Source organism: Siniperca chuatsi, linkage group LG24, assembly GCF_020085105.1.
Source record: "Siniperca chuatsi isolate FFG_IHB_CAS linkage group LG24, ASM2008510v1, whole genome shotgun sequence".
Classification (NCBI taxonomy): Eukaryota; Metazoa; Chordata; class Actinopteri; order Centrarchiformes; family Sinipercidae; genus Siniperca; species Siniperca chuatsi.
Window position 1 is genome coordinate 391,387 of NC_058065.1, and position 19,726 is coordinate 411,112.

General features: G+C 42.3%; 3 protein-coding genes across 2 annotated transcripts in view; 2 read left to right on the forward strand and 1 right to left on the reverse strand.

The window, feature by feature from the left end:
• The window catches only part of cavin2b (caveolae associated protein 2b), a 15,018-nt gene extending 1,290 nt beyond the window's left edge, over positions 1-13,728 (forward strand). The window contains exons 2-6 of the mRNA XM_044187591.1: positions 1,930-2,070; positions 3,104-3,205; positions 10,430-10,696; positions 10,766-10,918; positions 11,468-13,728. Of these exons, the coding sequence (XP_044043526.1) occupies positions 1,930-2,070; positions 3,104-3,205; positions 10,430-10,696; positions 10,766-10,918; positions 11,468-11,842 (1,038 nt within the window). The 3' untranslated portion in view covers positions 11,843-13,728. The remainder of the gene's footprint in view (positions 1-1,929; positions 2,071-3,103; positions 3,206-10,429; positions 10,697-10,765; positions 10,919-11,467) is intronic.
• LOC122871907 (NLR family CARD domain-containing protein 3-like) overlaps positions 1-19,726 on the reverse strand; it is a 752,187-nt gene that overhangs the window by 210,419 nt on the left and 522,042 nt on the right.
• Positions 15,330-19,715, forward strand: ebpl (EBP like). The gene is made up of 4 exons (XM_044187642.1): positions 15,330-15,737; positions 15,931-16,000; positions 16,496-16,634; positions 19,386-19,715. The coding sequence occupies exons 1-4, from the start codon at positions 15,561-15,563 to the stop codon at positions 19,639-19,641; spliced, it is 642 nt and encodes a 213-aa protein (XP_044043577.1). The 5' UTR covers positions 15,330-15,560; the 3' UTR covers positions 19,642-19,715.

Consider the following 19,726-nt stretch of genomic DNA (forward strand, 5'->3'; position numbering starts at 1 on the left):
TTACAAACAGTTTTTGTCTGTTTCAGAATCAGTTTTATGCAACAAGTCCAATCAGGTTTTATCATTTTGAGTCTCTCTTTATCGTCTTTCGTCTGAGCGCTTCTCCCTCTTCTTTTATGAAAGCTTTGAATACAAAGATCTACTTTTATCCCACATTCAGAAGTCACATGACCCACAGCAGCACGTATAGCTACTGGTTAAATAAGCTGGCGAGCAGATGTTTAACTCTGCCGGGACTGTAGATTCCTGACATGTCTGTAATATCACGATGCTTCAGCTAAAACTCTTTGCCCAGTAAACAAACATAATTTCATAACTTTGACCTTTGGCTGCAGTTTTAACAAAAGCAAAAATCCGCCTGCAGACAAAGTGGAGCTACTTCCTGTTACTGTGGTTGTGTTGATTGTAGTTTTCAGTTCAGATGGTATTTGAATCTTTAATAACATGTTAGAACAGGTTTTCTGTCAAACTGGCTCCTGTCTCAAAGATCAACAGACTGTCAGTCAACATTCACATTAACTACATTTTCAAACAGATCAAAATGGGAGAACAATGAACCTCAAAAGTACTGCATTAAAAGTTTAAAAGAGTTTTCCAGGTTCGCAGCGGTCAGGAACATGGAAAGACTTGTCCCCATAAATAGACATCAACAGAACCAGAAGAGCTAAATCAGAGCGAAGCTGCAGAAATTTAAACTCTTTAGCTGCAAATATATTGAACAATTCACACGACTACAAGAAGGGAATGAAAAATAGAATCAAAGCATGATGTCATCTCAAAACCTGAGCAGGTAGCCTCACCAGGAAGTCTTACTGACAAGTGTCATAAACACTGTCGATCACCTGGTCTCGCTTTATGAACGGGGGCTCCATTCCTTCCTATGAAAGCTGTTTAGTGGCGCATAAAACCAAAAACGTTCGACTTCCTGGTTTAAAGTAACCCGGATCTTCCGCATCGTGGGGCCCAGAGAGCGAGCGCGAGACTCCGCCACCGAGCCGGCTAACTTCTAGGCTCTTCTAGACTTTCCGAACGTTATCGGACCGAACGGATCTAATTCTGATGGTGAAACGAGTCGTTTCGCGGGGCTTGTACAGCCGCTTCTTCCACAATGTAAGTCTCTGGGAAAAGTCTTTTTGGGCCAGTGTGCGTCACGTGGCGTGTAATTCCTCGATGTGGCCGCTATGTCAGATTGGCTTCAAAGCGCGGTGCACTTCCTGGGGCTGGTATCGGACCAGTCTACCTCGCCTCGCACTGGAACGGTCACGACAACTGGCCTTTTTTAAATGAAATCTGTATTTAATCAGGCAGACTCAACAAGCGGTCATTGTAGAAATGGCAGACAGCAACGCCCGGCGACAGCAGTGGACAAGGAGGACTGTAACTGCTCGGCCCCTAATAACGTTAGATTTAAGTCTTGTATGTCGTGTTGTTTTCTTACTGACAGCTTGCTAAAGTTAAAGAGGTGCTGCACACTTTGAGCTGTAAACTAAATGATATGACTGAAACACATCAGTGCTGGTGTTAGTATTGACAACATTATTACCAAATTTATGAAAATCTGTGTTTGCTGGGTTGAAAATGGCTCAGCATGCCATCTACTGTTTTAAATCTTCCCTGAACCTCGCAAGGCCGATGCTGGCAGAGTCGCCTGTTTGGGCCTAATTTACGTCGTGACCTTATATTAAAAAACGCCCTCTGGTCAGAGGTGGGCTGGGCAGCAAGCTAAGCTAAGCTGACATCATATCCTCTGACATTAATGTTAGTTTCACTCATCAAAACAAACTCTGCCATCATTCACAGGGAATCTGGAGCAGCTCATTGGTTGTCATCAGGTTGAACATTTGCATAAAGTTAAACCTTTCTGTAAACCTGTGAGTGTTTGAGTGTCCAGGCTGACATCTGATTGGTTACTGGTTGGTTGTGTTTCAGGTGCATCAGGTGGAGATGGAGGGCGTGGTCAGAGGAATCCAGGCTGACATGACCAAACTGTCCAAGAGCCACAGTCACACCTCCAACACCGTCAGCAAACTGCTGGACAAGAGCCGCAAACTGTCCGTCACCATGAAGGAGGTAAAGGCTGGTGTAATATTACTGTTTCATCACCTGACAGGTAGATTTAAACTCTTGCACTCCACCCCTCCCTACCGTAGCCCCATTTCTGTCTTTTTTAGGGGGGGACAGGGGATCTTTGGGGGGGGATAGCAGGTCAACAGTATGTGCCACATAGAAGTGATTTACATCATCTGAAAGCTGGGAACCTGAAGATTAATTTGAGATGCAGCTCAGCAGTCATAAATCAGTAATAAACATTGTGTTTTGGTTAGGCGCCTATTCAAATTTTGGAAGTTTTGAGTGTATATGGGCTTAGAACATTATGATACAAGTATATGATGGCCATTCCCATGCTCAATTATAGCTCATCAGTTGTTGCAGCAATGTTTGGGTTGATGCCATTTCTTACACAGATTTTGTGTATAATTTAACAATTTTTTACCACTTGAAAATGGATAAAAATGGTCAAAAATCACTTCAAAATACCACATAAGACACCAAGACCTTGACGAACACCACAGAAAAATTGCTGTGATTTGATATCAAAAACTTTGGACATTTGGAGATTTCTGTAAAAAATTGCATTTTTCGGCGATGGGATTATCCCAGAGGTCATTTTATACAGCGAGGTCAAGTTTAAAAATGAATGGCTACTATGGGGACTAACTGGGCTCATTGAATCCACAAGAGTCTCAGCTTTCCAGTCATACCCGCTTTATGCAGTTCCAATACTGTTTAAGGACCCCAGTATGCAGAAATATTCAAATACACCATTATTAGAAGAGGCGAAAATAACATATTTATACTGCATGCAAAAAACTGCATGGTTCTTGCTCAAAACTGCATGGGATTAGCATAACGTGGGTATGTCTGTAGAGGGGAGACCCGTGGGTCCCCATAGAACCCATTTTCATTCAGATATCTTGATGTGAGAGGTCAAGGGACCCCTTTGAAAATGGTCATGGCAGCTTTTCCCTCGTCAGTCACTGTCGGCCATCCTCGACGCGTACCTAGTGGAGTTTGGTTTAAACCACTGGTTGTGTTTTTGCAGGTTCGTGACAAGATGGAGCGTCAGGGTGTCCAGGTGAAGAAGCTGGAGGCAAACCACGCCCACCTGATCAACAGAAACAACTTTAAAGTCCTCATCTTCCAGGTCAGTGTGATGAAAACACAATGAGAGGAGGTCAAAGGTCAGAGGTCACAAGTCAGTTAGAGGCTGACTGTGAAATGTGGACCAGGACGCTACCTCAGTACAGCGATTTCTGCTGCTGAGATGTCAGTTAAGTCCCTGTTCTGCCGAGGAAGATCCTGTGAGCCAGTTAAAAACTCCAGGACCGGGGGGAGGCGCCCCGGTAGCTCACCTGAGAGCGCATACCATTAAGGACGAGTCGTAGTGCAGCGGCCCGGGTTTGATTCCAACCTCAGGCCCTTTGCTGCTCCAGAACAAGGAAAACATACAATGGCAGACTCTCAAGAACAAGAGTTCAAACTTGTCATATGGGCATATCATATTTAAATCTCAGTGTAAATAGGGTCTCAGACTGTTCCTTTCAATCATCTGATTGGTTAATGTGGAGTTTAGGGCATTCAGACCACATTCTCCGAAGTGTTGACCCCTTAAAGTTAATTTTAGACCACAGCCACCAGTCCAGCCTCGATCCAGGAGTCTGGAATCCACAGTTAAAGGGCCACTCCATTACCTACATTTCCCATAATGCACCCGGATAATGTGTCATGTCTGATATGTTGTCATCAGAACTTCCCTGCCTGGTAAACAGACACATCTTTAAACTCCACACCTCCAGTTTATATCACAGACTGGATGTCAGAAAGTAGTTGTAGCAGCAGCAGTAGCAGCAGCAGTAGTAGTTGTAGTAGTAGTAGTAGTAGTTGCAGCAGTAGCAGTAGTAGTAGCAGTAGCAGCAGCAGTAGTAGTAGTTGCAGCAGTAGCAGTAGTAGTAGCAGCAGCAGTAGCAGTAGCAGCAGCAGTAGAAGTAGTAACAGTAGCAGCAGCAGTAGCAGCAGCAGTAGCAGTAGCAGCAGCGGCGGCAGAAGTAGTAGCAGTAAGGCAGCAGCGGCAGCGGCAGCAGCAGCAGCAGCAGCAGCAGCAGCAGTGGTTGCAGCGCAGCAGCAGTGGCAGCGGCGGCAGCAGCGGCAGCAGCAGCAGCGGCAGCGGTGGCTGCGCTGCAGCTGCTGCTGCTGGCGGCCGCTGGCGGCAGCAGCAGCAGCTGCCGCGGCAGCGGTGGCAGCAGCAGCAGCAGCAGTTGCTGCTGCGGTGGCGGTGGCAGCAGCAGCTGGCAGCAGCAGCAGCAGTGCGCGGTGGCAGCAGCGGTGCAGCAGCAGCAGCTGCAGTTGCAGCAGCAGCAGCAGCTGTTGCAGCAGCGGTGGTGCAGTGGCAGCGGCAGTGTTGCAGCAGCAGCAGCAGCAGCAGCAGCAGCAGGTGCAGTGGTGCGCAGCAGCAGCAGCAGTGGCAGCAGTGGCAGCGGCGGCAGCAGCAGCAGCAGCGGCGCTGCAGGTGGTGCAGTGGTGCAGCAGCAGCAGCAGCGGTGGCAGCAGCAGCAGCAGCAGCGGCAGCAGTGGTGGCGGTGGCAGTGGTTGCAGCAGCAGCAGCAGTGGTTGCGGCAGCAGCAGCAGTAGTTGCGGTGGCAGCGCGGTGGCAGCAGCAGTGGTGGCAGCAGCAGCGGTGGCAGCTGTGGTGGTGGTGCGCAGCAGCAGTGGTGGCAGCGGCAGTGGTGGCAGCGGTGGTAGTGGTTGGCAGCAGCAGTGCAGCAGCAGCAGCAGCAGCGGCAGCAGCAGCGGTGGTAGCGGCAGTGGCCGCAGCAGCAGTGGTGGCAGCAGCAGCAGCAGCGGCAGCAGTGGTGCAGCAGCAGCAGCAGCAGCTGGCGGTGGCGGTGGCGGTGGTGGTTGCAGCGGTGGTGGTTGCAGTGGCAGCAGCAGCAGCAGTGGCAGCAGCAGCAGCAGCGGTGGTAGTGGTGGTTGCAGCGGTGGCGGTGGTTGCAGCAGCAGCAGTGGCAGCAGCAGCAGCAGCAGCAGCGGCAGCAGCAGCAGCGGCGGCAGCAGCAGCAGCAGTGGTTGCAGCGGCAGCAGCAGTGCAGCAGCAGCAGCAGCAGCAGCAGCGGTGGCAGCAGCGGTGGTGGCAGCAGCAGGTGGTTGCAGCGGTGCAGCAGCAGCAGCAGCAGCAGCAGCAGCGGTGGCAGCAGCGGCAGTGGCAGCAGCAGCAGCAGCAGCAGCAGTGGCGGCAGCAGCAGCAGCAGCAGCAGCGCAGCGGCATTAGCAGCAGCAGCAGCAGCAGCAGCGGCAGCAGCAGTAGCAGCAGCAGCAGCAGCAGTGGCAGCAGCAGCAGTGGCAGTTGCGGCAGCAGCAGCAGCAGCAGCAGCAACAGCAGCAGCAGCAGCAGTTGCGGCGGCAGCAGTTGCAGCAGCAGCAGCAGTAACAGCAGCAGCGGCAGCAGCAGTTGCAGCAGCAGTTGCGGCGGCAGCAGCAGTAGTAGCAGTAGTAACAGCAGCAGCGGTAGCAGTTGCAGCAGTAGCAGTTGCAGTAGCAGTAGTAGTAAGCAGCAGCAGCAGCAGTAGTAGCAGTTGCAGTAGTAGTTGCAGCAGTAGTAGTTGTAGTAGTAGTAGTAGTAACAGTAGCAGCAGCAGTAGTAGTAGTAGTAGTAGCAGCAGCAGTAGTAGTTGTAGTAGTAGTAGTAGTAACAGTAGCAGCAGCAGTAGTAGTAGTAGTAGTACTCATGATGAGTGAACTAAACTTTATGTGTAATTAGCCTTTATGTGTCTGATACGACAAACTGTGATTACTAAAGTCTGATCAAACACCAAATGAAAAAAACTGGATAAAACGTATTAAACTTCTGCTCTGTCAGTAAAGTTCTCCATCAGTAAGGTTCTCCATCACTAGTTCCCAACAGACAGTAAAGTTCTCCACAGACAGTAAGGTTCTCCACAGAGAGTGAAGTACTGCATCAGTAAAGTTCTCCACATACAGTACGGTTCTCCACAGGCAGTACGGTTCTCCATAGGCAGTAAGGTTCTCCACAGACAGTACGGTTCTCCACAGACAGTAACGTTCTCCACAGACAGTAAAGTTTTCCATCAGTAAAGTTCTCCACAGACAGTAACGTTCTCCACAGACAGTAAAGTTCTCCACAGACAGTGAGGTTCTCCACAGACAGTAAAGTTCTCCACAGACAGTAACGTTCTCCACAGACAGTAAAGTTCTCCACAGACAGTAACGTTCTCCACAGACAGTAAAGTTTTCCATCAGTAAAGTTCTCCACAGACAGTAACGTTCTCCACAGACAGTAAAGTTCTCCACAGACAGTGAGGTTCTCCACAGACAGTAAAGTTCTCCACAGACAGTAAAGTTTTCCATCAGTAAAGTTCTCCACAGACAGTAAAGTTCTCCACAGACAGTAAAGTTTTCCACAGACAGTAAAGTTTTTCATCAGTAAAGTTCTCCACAGACAGTAACGTTTTCCATCAGTAAAGTTCTCCACAGACAGTAAAGTTCTCCACAGACAGTGAGGTTCTCCACAGACAGTAAAGTTCTCCACAGACAGTAAAGTTTTCCACAGACAGTGAGGTTCTCCACAGACAGTAAAGTTCTCCACAGACAGTAAAGTTTTCCATCAGTAAAGTTCTCCACAGACAGTAAAGTTCTCCACAGACAGTGAGGTTCTCCACAGACAGTGAGGTTCTCCACATACAGTAACGTCATCCACAGACAGTAAAGTTCTCCACAGACAGTAAAGTTTTCCATCAGTAAAGTTCTCCACAGACAGTAAAGTTCTCCACAGACAGTAAAGTTTTCCATCAGTAAAGTTCTCCACAGACAGTAAAGTTCTCCACAGACAGTAAAGTTTTCCATCAGTAAAGTTCTCCACAGACAGTAAAGTTCTCCACAGACAGTGAGGTTCTCCACAGACAGTGAGGTTCTCCACATACAGTAACGTCATCCACAGACAGTAACGTTCTCCACAGACAGTTAAGTTCTCCACATACACTAAGGTTCTCCACAGACAGTTAAGTTCTCCACAGACAGTAACGTTCTCCACAGACAGTTAAGTTCTCCACATACACTAAGGTTCTCCACAGGCATTTGTTTTCTCTCTTTGTCTGTTGCTGATTTTCAGTCTGTGACCTTATTTGGTCACCATCTGCTGGAGGAATTGATCTGGAAAAACTGCATGGAAACAGTCAATACAAAGGTCGGAGTGAGCTGTCATGTGGACTGGTTGTCATGGTTACAACAGTGATCATGAAGTCAGTGACTCAGTCCATCAGCTGGTCTCGGAGCTGTACTTTCACACAGAAACCCTGTGATCAGACTGGTTGACTCCTTTCTGTCTGAAGTGTTTAACTTTAAGGAACTTTTACTTTTCACAGTTGTGTCTAAGAGTCTGTGAATTAAAGGATTAGAGGCTGACAGGTCACTGCTAACTACAGGTAATTACTGGTAACTACAGGTAGTCATGGGTAACTACACGTCACAACAGGTAACTAACAATCACTAACTATAAGTAGCTGCACATTACTACATGTATTTATGGGTAACTATAAGTGGTTAAAGGTAACTACAGATATCAACAAGTAAATACAAGTAATTACAGGTAATTACAGGACACAACAAGTAACTAAAGATAATTATACATCACTACAGGTAAATACAGGTAACTGCAGGAAACTACAAGTAACTACAGCTAGCTAAAGGTGACAGCTGTAGGCAACTAAAGAGAACGTTGCTACAGGTAATTACAAGCAATTATAAATTAATACAGGTAACTCCTGCTAGCTACAGGTGAGAACAGGTAACCACAGTCCACTACAGATAATTACAGGTAACTACAGGTAATTAGGGGTAGCTACAAGTAGCAACATAGTTAATGGTAATGAAAAGTAACTAAAGGTAACCGCAGTTAATTACGGGTAACTACAAATAGCTACAGGTAATTACAGGTGACGACAGACAACTACAGATATTTATCAGAAAGTACAGGAGTTTACTGGTAACTGCAGCCAACTAGTTATACACATTGCTACAGGTAACAGGTAACACCGAAGTAACTACAAGTAGTCACAAGTAATTGCATGTAAGTGCAGTTCACTACAGGCCAAGTCAAGTCAGTTTTATTTATACTCCCTCTATCATTAGAGCCTCGAGGTCAGTACAGGTGAGTACAGACACAGTACAAGTACACAGAAAGTACTGCTAACATTATGAGAGATGTGTCCAAACTGCAGGTGTTTGTGTGGCCTGAGACATGAATGTTAACAACCGACGTGTGTTGTGTGACTGTCCTGTCCTAATACTGTAGTTGTAGTAGTGGTAATAGTTGTACTGTAGTAAATCCTACAGTAGGTCTGCAGTGAAACCATAGTAACTGAAAGTAAATGTCTCTTTACTGTACATGTTTTCTAACCAGCTGGTTAGTACTGCAGTATCAATGTGTACACATGTGTGTTTTCTGTCTCGTCTCACTGACACTAAACATTCCCGTCCTCCCTAAAATACCCAGCATTCCTCGGTGGGTGTGGTTCTCTGTCAGCTCTGCTTTTTAACCCTTTCACTCTCTGTGGAAACTTTCAGCTCTGCCCCCCCTGGTCTTCATCTTCCTGTTTGTGTTGGTGTTCTGTTTTAAAGTCTTTGTGTACACATACTGCATACCACTATATGGACAAAGTATATGGACAGCCCTGCTCACATACTTAACTGTAATTCTTGTTTGGGAGGAAAAACAAAAGAGAGAAATGCTGAATTCCTTAATTTGTACATTAAAATCTAATACATTGACCTATTATTGATGATTTAATTAAGCTATTTTAGTGGAATTAAAGGGGGTAATAATATATATTAGACAATAATATGTTAAGGTATGATTAGTCGATTAGCTGCATTATTTAAGGGTTCTTAAGTAAAAGTAAAAGGAAGTAAAACCCATTAAATTAATAACTTATCTAATATCTTGATTTATACTTTAAAATCACATGAAATTAGCCATTAACCCATTAATAAAGATTTAATTACGGTGCTTTGTAATAGGATTATAAGGGGGATAATAACTATATAGAGGACCAAATAACACGAAAGCCATCCTTTAATTTTAACATTAAAATGTTAAACTGTGGAGATAATCCATTAAAAACCTTAGTATATGAAATTCTATTAATTTATCCATTAATTAATGGATTGATGATGGTGTTGGTGCAGATTTGATGTTTAGGAGATGAAATAAAGAACAGAGGTAAGTTTATCTGATATTAGTGTATAAATTAAAAGGAAAGTCATGTGCCTTTTTAATTATTTTTAATTTGTTAATCAGGTGCTTTTATTTAAATGTATTGATATTTTGCTTTCATCTTCTCAAATTAAAAGGACAAGTTAAGGGAACTCTGCCACACCAAGCACCTCATGTTTTCAGGGTAAATTAAGGGTTTACTGTATTTTAAGAGCATCTTTGGTTGACCAATTTGTGTTTGTCTCTTTCGTGTTTCACAGGAAACCGGTTATATAAAGAAATGGGTTTGGTCTGGAAGAACTGTACTGATCTGCACAGAACCCTGACCCCAACCCCATTAATGTCCATGGTGTCACATTCACATGTTACACTGTCATATATGGAGGAAATGTTCAGCTATCCACATACTTTTAGGTTACCCTGAAGTTCCTCTGATGTTCCACTAAGGTTCTCCTAGCATTCTCCTAATGTTACCTCAAAGTTCTCCCAAGGATCTGCTAAAGTTTTTCTAAGGTTCTAATGGGATTTCTCTAAGTCCCTCTAAGATTTTCATATGGCTACCGTAATGTTCCACTAAGGCTCCCGTGGCATTCTCCTTAGTAAACCCTTAAGGTTCCATTATAGTTACTCTAAGGTTCCACTAAGGTTCCCTAGATGTACCAGTAAGGTCACCCTAAACATTTTCTATGGCTTGTTTAATATTCCCCTAAAGTTCACCTAAGATTCCACCAAGGTTTCTTTAAGGTTCCTTCTAAGGTTCCTGTAAAGATCCTCTAAGCTTTCACTAAGGTTCCCCCAAGGTTCTCCTAACATTCTCCTAAAGTTCCACAAATGTGCCTGTAAAATTCCTTTTAGGATCCTCTGAGGTTCCACTAAGGGCCCTCAAACATTTTCATAAGGGTTCCCTAAGGTGCCCCTTATGTTCCCCTAGGATGCCTCCAAGGTAACCCCCAGGTCCCCAAAGGTTCCTCCAAGGCACCCCTAATATTTTCCTGTCACTCCAACAATCTCCTAATGTTCTCATAAGGTTCCCCCAAGATTCCTGTTAAGATACTCTAAGATGCTCCTACCCAGGCCCCCTTAATATTTTCAAAGTAAGGTTCCTTGAATATTTCCCTAATGTTCTCCTCTTCTCTACTTCAGGAGGAGAACGAGATCCCCTCCACTGTTTTCGTGAAGGATCCTCCTCCATTCCCTCGTAATGAGATTTTGGAAGAAGGTGATGAATCGGCGCCGGGCGTCATCGACGGCGACCATTCCCAGGAGGGCGGGCTCCAGACCATCGATCTATCATCTGATGAGGACGTTGGGCTGGAGGCGGAGCTAGAGGATGAGGAGGTGTGGCCTCATGATCTGGAGAACATGGAGAAATCCAGAGCCGAGAAACTGAAACGCTCCAGTCTGAAGAAGGTAAGAACCACAGACAGGTGTACAGTCAGACAGGTGTGCAGACAGGTGTAACTGTCTCTCTCTCTGCAGGTCGACAGTCTGAAGAAGGCGTTCTCCAGGCAGAACATTGAGAAGAAGATGACAAAGATTGGAACAAAGATTGTTTCTCAGGAGCAACGAGCGAAAATCAAACAGAAAACCTCCAGCCTGAAGGTTTCACCTCTGGCCTTCAGCATCAGGAAGGTACTGGGATCTCTGTTATCATTAAACTCCATGAATCTGAATATTATCAAGTTCCTCTAAGGTTCCCCTAACATTTTCTAAAGGTACCCCCAAAGTTTCCTCTAACATGCCCCTAGGTTTACCACAATGTTCACCTAAAGTCCCTTTAAGGTTCCCCTGAGGTTCCACTAAAGTTCCCCTCACATTCAAGTTCACCCCATGTTTCTGTAACATCCCACTAAGATTCCCCCATGGTTCCCCTTAAACAGTGTTGTGCAAGTTCACACTTCACAAGAGCTCGCTCAAAGTTCATTTCACACAGATTAAAACAAACTAGTTCACGTTAATTTCTTCAGTTTTTTTCTTTATAAAATGCTGAGTTTGACTTGGGTGGAGGAACTTTGCGGCTGTTGGCTCGTCTGACCGTTTCCACTAAAGTTTCTGAGGTTCTCTAAATTTTTCACAGAAGGTCCACTAAGATTATCCTATCTCTTCCAAAGTTCCCTTAAGGTTCCATCGAGTTTCTGTGTTATTCCACTTCCTCTGACCTCTGACTGTCTGTGTTTTCAGCCTCGCAGCAGCTCCGACTCTCAGCCCCCCGAGGCCTCTGTTCAGAGCAGGGAGTCGTTCATTATCGAGGCTGACGTCCAGGCCTCCCCGCTGGGCAGCACCGACCAGGAGGTCCCTTTCACCGAGGTCCATGCCCACCTGGCTCCAGCTGAGCAGGAGGAGAAAGAGGAGGAGGAGGAGGAGGTGAAGGAGGAGCTGAAAGAGGAGGAGAAAGAGGAAGAGAAAGAGGAGGGGGAGGAGAAGGGAGGTGAGGAGGCGTCAGGTGCGGAGGCGGATCTGTCTGTGGTTTCAGAGGGAGTCAGTCAGGAGTACTCTCTGTCCTCCACCCTCCCTCAGGAGGAGAAAGGGGAGGAGGAGAAAGAGAAGGAATCCTAAACACTCGTTAATATTCAGTTTCATGGAGGTTCATTCACAACAAAACAGATCTGAGCTGTGATCAATCGGAGAGTTCAGGTCTGAGCTAAGTTAAAGGAATAGTTTTGGTGCATCCTCTTCTTCTCTTTCTCGCTGAGTCAGATGTTCAGATTGATTCCACAGCCAGCAGCTGGTTAGCTTTCTCAAAGAGAAAGAGAGGAAGATGCTTTCACTAAATGTTGAACTGTTCCTTTAAAGTTAAGAGCTGTTTTGTTATTGATAAATATTTCTTTTATTGATAAACCTCCACACAAACAGATTGATTCCAGAGTTCAGATATCTGATCATCTGTGCTGATATTTAAGGTCTTTACATGTGAGCCTGAAAACTACCTATCCCCAGAATTTAAACTTATCAGGACCTAAAGACAAAACAACGCTTGTATTCTGATCTGTTACGGTGCATTTTAGGTTAAAGTTTTGTATGACGTGGGAGAATTTTAACGTTTAATTCTTTAACTGATCTGAAAACCTAAAAAAACACTTTCAATTTGGAGATACGTGGTTTTTACTGGACAGCTTTACTTTAATGTTAAACTTTCCTTTTAGTTTCCTTTTTATGTTTATTCTTTTTTTATTCAAAAACAGCTGACTGATATAAACATGATAACTCGGCTGATCAATAACATTAATGTAACATGAAAACATTTACATCAGTGGAACCCAACTGAAAGTCTGAACCTGTCAATCATCCTGACCAGGTTCTCACAAACACACAGAACTCAGGGATCACTGAGGTAACATGGTGCTAAACAGATCCCTGAAAACACAGAACGTTCCTCTGATATTCCTCAAATGTTACTGATTCCCAAGGGGTCTCTGAATGTTATAATCTTTTGCCTTGAGGTTCCTCTGAAGTTCTGCTATTCCCAAAAATTCCCCTAAGGTTCTTCAAAGATTGCCCTAACGTTTCCAAAAGGATCCCTTATGGTTTCACGTAAGTACCTCTAAGATTCCATTATGGTTGCCCAAGGCTCCCCCAGGGTTCCCATAAAGTTCCTCTGAGGTTCCTCTAAGGTTCACCTAACCTCTGCTAAGGTTGCCCCAAATTTTGTCCAATTGCTTTAAGATTCGATAAAAGTTCTTATATGGTCCCTGTACCATTTTCCTAAGGTACTCCTAGGTTCCTCCAAGGTTTCACTAAGGTTGCGCTAGGATTCCTCCAAGGTTCCCCAAAGGTTCCTCTAACATTCCACTTGGGTTCCCCTCTAAGGTTCCCTTAAGTTTCCACTGAGGTTCCACAAACGTCCCCCCCAAGTTTTTCTTAAGGTTCCTCTAAAGTTCCCCTAACGTTCTCCTGATGTTCCTGTCTGTTAAAATATCTGTTATTGAAATGAGTTCTGCATGCTTTCTGAAATGTTTTCAATATAAATTACATTTGATTTCCAATAAATTTCCAATTTCAATAAGTCGATCAGTTTAATTTCCTACAGTGTGTGTGTGTGTTGACATCTACGCTGAATAATAACCAGCCTCTTATTGATTTAACTGCTTATTAATGACACAGAAGTATTAATAACTGTAACAGTGACAGATAGACTGATCAACAGACCTGATCAAACAGTTTGATCTGTGAAACAAGTCAGAAACACATTGACTGCAGAGTTAAACTGATTAAACTTGTGTTTAATATCAACTGAAGTTTCAAACTGTTTTATCTCTTTGTTGTTTTCAGGGATAAAGTCGCTGTTTATCTTCTTTTTTTATTTGAACACAAATAGAAACTTTCTGCTGCCAAAGAACAGTTCCTGTTTGACTCACGTTACCTGTCAGACTGTCAATCATTCAACAGGTGTGTGAGAATCACCTGAACTCGACAAATAACCAATAAAATCCAATGTAACCACATTTCCGTTTCCCGGTTCTCATTTTAACTTCAGGTTTCCTGTTTTTCTTTGTTTTATGTCAAAATAAACCAAATATCTTTGAGGTTTGAGCTGTTGGTTGGACAAAACAAGACGTTTAAAGATTTCACTTTGGATTGAGACACTTTTCTGTCGTGTGTGCTGTGTAGTGGTATGTGGACCCAAAGGCAGATGACCAGGAAGCGGTATGAAGTAGCCGGATGGGTACAGTGTTTAATGGGGGTGATGTGGTTTACGGGCAAGTACAGGCAGACTGGTAGGCAGACAGGTAATGAACAGACAAAAGGCAGATAGGTTACCGGCTGGCCGTGGTGGAAGCAGGGGAGTGAGTCCAAGGTGGCAAACAGTTCACTAGGGAGCAGGCAAATTACAAAAATCCAGGATCCAGCCAAGATCTAAGGGAGGCAAAGAATCCAATACAAACTCACGGTAAGAATGCCGGGGAACTGGGCACAGGAACCAGGTACCACAACAGGTGCACCAAAACGGTGACACACACAAAATTATACTTCAGCCAAGACCGGATTACCAACAGGGAAAACCTGGTAAGTGCCCCGGGGTCTGAGACCCCCAGGGGCTCCAAAACCTCCAGGTTTACTGTGTGTCAGCATGGTTTATTTCTAACTGCTCGGCCTCAGATCTACAGACTGTCAACACGTCTCTTCTCTCAGGTGACAATCTTCTTCTTAGAAATAAACAGTAGAAATTATAATCAATAAAACATAGATATTAAACATTTTATATCTCTGCAATAAAATATAATCAAGCAAGTGAATAATCTCCGAGGTTGAACTGTTACCGCCTGATGTGGTCGGCGTCTAAACTTTCAATATGACCTTATTGTACTAATATAATAATATTAATGTGTATAATAATAACACACCTGTCCAGGTATTCCAGCATAAATGGACTGATAAAGTGTTTGTTGTTTATTTTAGGATCAATAACAGTGTGAAGCTTCAGGATGGTTTTTGTAAGATCGATATATTCCCTCAGTGTAAAGTGTGTCGCCTCCTGCTGGATGAACTCTCTTCTTCTGTGGTTCAGCTGCTTTAATACATTCAACTGCATTTTTATTCATTTTAATGATATTTTATTTCACTCTTTCTTCCTTTGAAATCTGTTGAGAAATTAAAAAGATTCTGATAAACATTTATTTTTCACAGCATATATACATATACATATATATATACATATATATATATATATATATATATATATATATATATATATATATTAACAGTGAAGAATGTGTATTTATTTGCATTACAATTAATTTCTTTCCCTCTATCTTTGTAAGTCTTTGCTTTTGTTTGTGCTGTTTTAAAGCGTCTTAAATACAAATCATCATGATCACTATTATTATTATTATTTCAACAAATAGAAACTTTTCTGTGATTTAAAAGAACCGTAAAAAACTACACACGTTCTTTAATGAATGCTGTAAAATGGTTCTATATAGAACCTACAATGGTTCAGTGTAGAATCTATTGTTTTTTGAATGTAGTCTGGTTTCTACTGAGACCCTTTGATCTCTGTTGGGGGGGGGGGTCAGGGAGTGGGGTGTTCTCCTCAGCAGCCAATGGGAGGCCCAATGGGTGGAGTTTGGAATCAACACAACCAATAGAGATCTTTGGGGGGCGGGGCTTCATATGTCACTCCACATTCACACAGTTTGGTCCTGATTCTTCATCCAGAGTACTGCGTCTGTAGCAGAGTACTACTACAGAGTACTACCTGTACTGGATGTAGTACTCCTCTCTCCACAGTATACTTCTTCTTCTTCTTCTTCTTCTTCTTCTTCTCTGACAGCAGATGGACTCAGTAGCGCCCCCCAGCCTCTCTGCGGTCTCTGTCTTATCTCTGTTAGCATGTAGCTCCCAGGTGTTGGTTGCTGTTCTGCTAACACGCAGGTACGGTGGGCGGAGCTCAGCAGAGGACAGGTGGATCCTACTGTGGCTCTTCTATGATGTCATCGTCCACCTCACACTGGTATGACCAATCAGGACCAGTTTCATACGTCTTTATCTTCCCCTCACTTATTATTTGGTTGTTTGTTTTACTGTTTTTTGTCTGTGCGTCCTCAGGAAGGTCCGTTTGTCTACATGTCTCTGGTTGTTTGTTAGTCAGTTTGTTTATTATTTGTTGTTTATTGTTTATGTTTGTGTTGTCTGTGCGTCCTCAGGAAGGTCCGTTTGTCTACATGTCTCTGGTTGGGACGGTGGAGACGTCTGACGGTCCGCTGGCTGAACTCTGTGAGTTTCACTTTTCAGATTCTTTACTTCATTTCCAGTTTAAACTTTTTAATACAGTTTTACTTAAGTGACTTTTTAATGGCAGGACTTTAACTCTCTGTCTGTCCACCTGTCTGTCTCTCTCTCCACCTGTCTGTCTCTCTCTCCACCTGTCTGTCTCCCTCTCCACCTGTCTGTCTCTCTCTCCTCCTGTCTGTCTCCCTCTCCACCTGTCTCTCTGTCTCCACCTGTCTGTCTCTCTCCACCTGTCCCTCTCCACCTGTCTGTCTCTCTCTCCACCTGTCTGTCTCCCTCTCCACCTGTCCCTCTCCACCTGTCTCTCTGTCTCCACCTGTCTGTCTCTCTCCACCTGTCTGTCTCCCTCTCCACCTGTCTCTCTCTCCTCCTGTCTGTCTCTCTTCACCTGTCTGTCTCCCTCTCCACCTGTCTCTCTCTCCTCCTGTCTGTCTCCCTCTCCACCTGTCTGTCCCCCTCCACCTGTCTGTGTCTCTGTAGGGAAGGAGTATGGTAAAGCTGATGGTCGCTGGCTGGTTTCTGATCCAATGATCGTCTCGATAGAAATTCTGACCGTCGTCCTCGACTCTCTGCTCGCTCTGCTGCTGATACACGCAGTACTGAAGGACAAGTACTACAGGTAATACTACAACAAGTATTACAGGTAATACTACTACTACAGGTAATACCACAGCAAGTACTACAGGTAATACCACAGCAAGTACTACAGGTAATACCACAGCAAGTACTACAGGTAATACTACAACAAGTATTACAGGTAATACTACTACTACAGGTAATACCACAGCAAGTACTACAGGTAATACCACAGCAAGTACTACAGGTAATACTACAACAAGTATCACAGTTAATACTACTACTACAGGTAATACCACAGCAAGTACTACAGGTAATACCACAGCAAGTACTACAGGTAATACTACTACTACTACAGGTAATACCACAGCAAGTACTACAGGTAATACCACAACAAGTACTACAGGTAATACTACAACAAGTATTACAGGTAATACTACTACTACAGGTAATACCACAGCAAGTACTACAGGTAATACTACTACTACAGGTAATACTACAACAGGTACTACAGGTAATACTACTACTAAAGGTAATACTACAACAAGTACTACAGGTAATACTACTACTACAGGTAATACCACAGCAAGTACTACAGGTAATACTACTACTACAGGTAATACCACAGCAAGTACTACAGGTAATACTACAACAAGTATTACAGGTAATACTACTACTACAGGTAATACCACAGCAAGTACTACAGGTAATACTACTACTACAGGTAATACCACAGCAAGTACTACAGGTAATACTACAACAAGTATTACAGGTAATACTACTACTACAGGTAATACCACAGCAAGTACTACAGGTAATACTACTACTACAGGTAATACTACAACAAGTACTACAGGTAATACTACTACTACAGGTAATACCACAGCAAGTACTACAGGTAATACTACTACTACAGGTAATACTACAACAAGTACTACAGGTAATACTACTACTACAGGTAATACTACAACAAGTACTACAGGTAATACTACTACTAGAGGTAATACCACAGCAAGTACTACAGGTAATACCACAACAAGTACTACAGGTAATACCACAGCAAGTACTACAGGTAATACTACTACTACAGGTAATACCACAACAAGTACTACAGGTAATACCACAGCAAGTACTACAGGTAATACCACAGCAAGTACTACAGGTAATACTACTACTACAGGTAATACTACAACAAGTACTACAGGTAATACTACTACTACAGGTAATACCACAGCAAGTACTACAGGTAATACCACAGCAAGTACTACAGGTAATACTACAACAAGTACTACAGGTAATACTACTACTACAGGTAATACCACAGCAAGTACTACAGGTAATACCACAGCAAGTACTACAGGTAATACTACAACAAGTACTACAGGTAATACTACTACTACAGGTAATACTACAACAAGTACTACAGGTAATACTACTACTACAGGTAATACCACAGCAAGTACTACAGGTAATACTACTACTACAGGTAATACCACAGCAAGTACTACAGGTAATACCACAACAAGTACTACAGGTAATACCACAGCAAGTACTACAGGTAATACCACAGCAAGTACTACAGGTAATACTACTACTACAGGTAATACTACAACAAGTACTACAGGTAATACCACAGCAAGTACTACAGGTAATACTACTACAGGTAATACCACAGCAAGTACTACAGGTAATACTACTACTACAGGTAATACCACAGCAAGTACTACAGGTAATACTACTACTACAGGTAATACCACAGCAAGTACTACAGGTAATACCACAGCAAGTACTACAGGTAATACTACTACTACTACAGGTAATACCACAGCAAGTACTACAGGTAATACCACAACAAGTACTACAGGTAATACTACAACAAGTATTACAGGTAATACTACTACTACAGGTAATACCACAGCAAGTACTACAGGTAATACTACAACAAGTATTACAGGTAATATTACAGCAAGTACTACAGACTGGACTCTGTAAATAATATGCAAATAATACTATAGGTACTCAGTGTGTGAAATACTGTGATATATTTTTACTGTATATACATGTATAGATATATTTTTACTGTAGATACACGTGTATATACATATATATATATATATATATATATATATATATATATATATATATATATATATATATATATATTCACTGTAGATACACGTATAGATATATTTTTACTGTAGATACACTGTATATACATATACATATATATGTATGTATATATATATATATATATATATATATACATATATATATATATATATATATATATATATATATATATATATATATATATATATATATATATATATATATATATATATATATATATATATATATATATGTATATATATATATATATATATATATATATATATATATATATATATATATATATATATATATATGTATATATATATATATATACATATATATATATGTATATATATATATATATATATATATATATATATATATATATATATATATATATACATATATATATATATATATATATATACATATATATATATATATATATATATATATATATACATACATATATATATATACATACATATATACATATATATACATACATATATATATATACATATATATATACATATATATATATATATATATATATATACATACATATATATATATATATATATATATATATATATATATATATACATATATATATATATATATACATATATATATATACATACATATATATATATATATATATATATTTTTTTTTTTACAGACACTTCCTGCAGATCGCTCTGAGCGTGTGCGAGCTGTACGGTGGCTGGATGACCTTCTGTCCTGATTGGCTGGTTGGCAGTCCCAACCTGAACACGTCCAGCTGGCTCTACCTCTGGGTCTACCTGGTCTTCTTTAACGGGGTCTGGGTCCTGGTCCCGGTTCTGCTGCTGGTCCAGTCCTGGTTCTCTCTGAGGAGACTGCACGCACTCAGACCCGACGAAAACAACGACATCTTAAAGAGGAAGAAGATGTAGACGACAATGTTTTTATACGGAATTCATCTTTAAATGTTAAGTGATCAACTGACAATAAACATTATTGATCCCAATATTTCTACAG

What these genes read in the sequence shown, in the direction of transcription:
- ebpl (XM_044187642.1), top strand. Translation starts at nt 15,561, where the DNA reads ATGGACTCAGTAGCGCCCCCCAGCCTCTCTGCGGTCTCTGTCTTATCT. An exon ending in TCATCGTCCACCTCACACTG is followed by an intron (nt 15,738 to 15,930) that starts GTATGACCAATC and finishes GTGCGTCCTCAG; the next exon opens with GAAGGTCCGTTTGTCTACAT. An exon ending in CGGTCCGCTGGCTGAACTCT is followed by an intron (nt 16,001 to 16,495) that starts GTGAGTTTCACT and finishes GTGTCTCTGTAG; the next exon opens with GGAAGGAGTATGGTAAAGCT.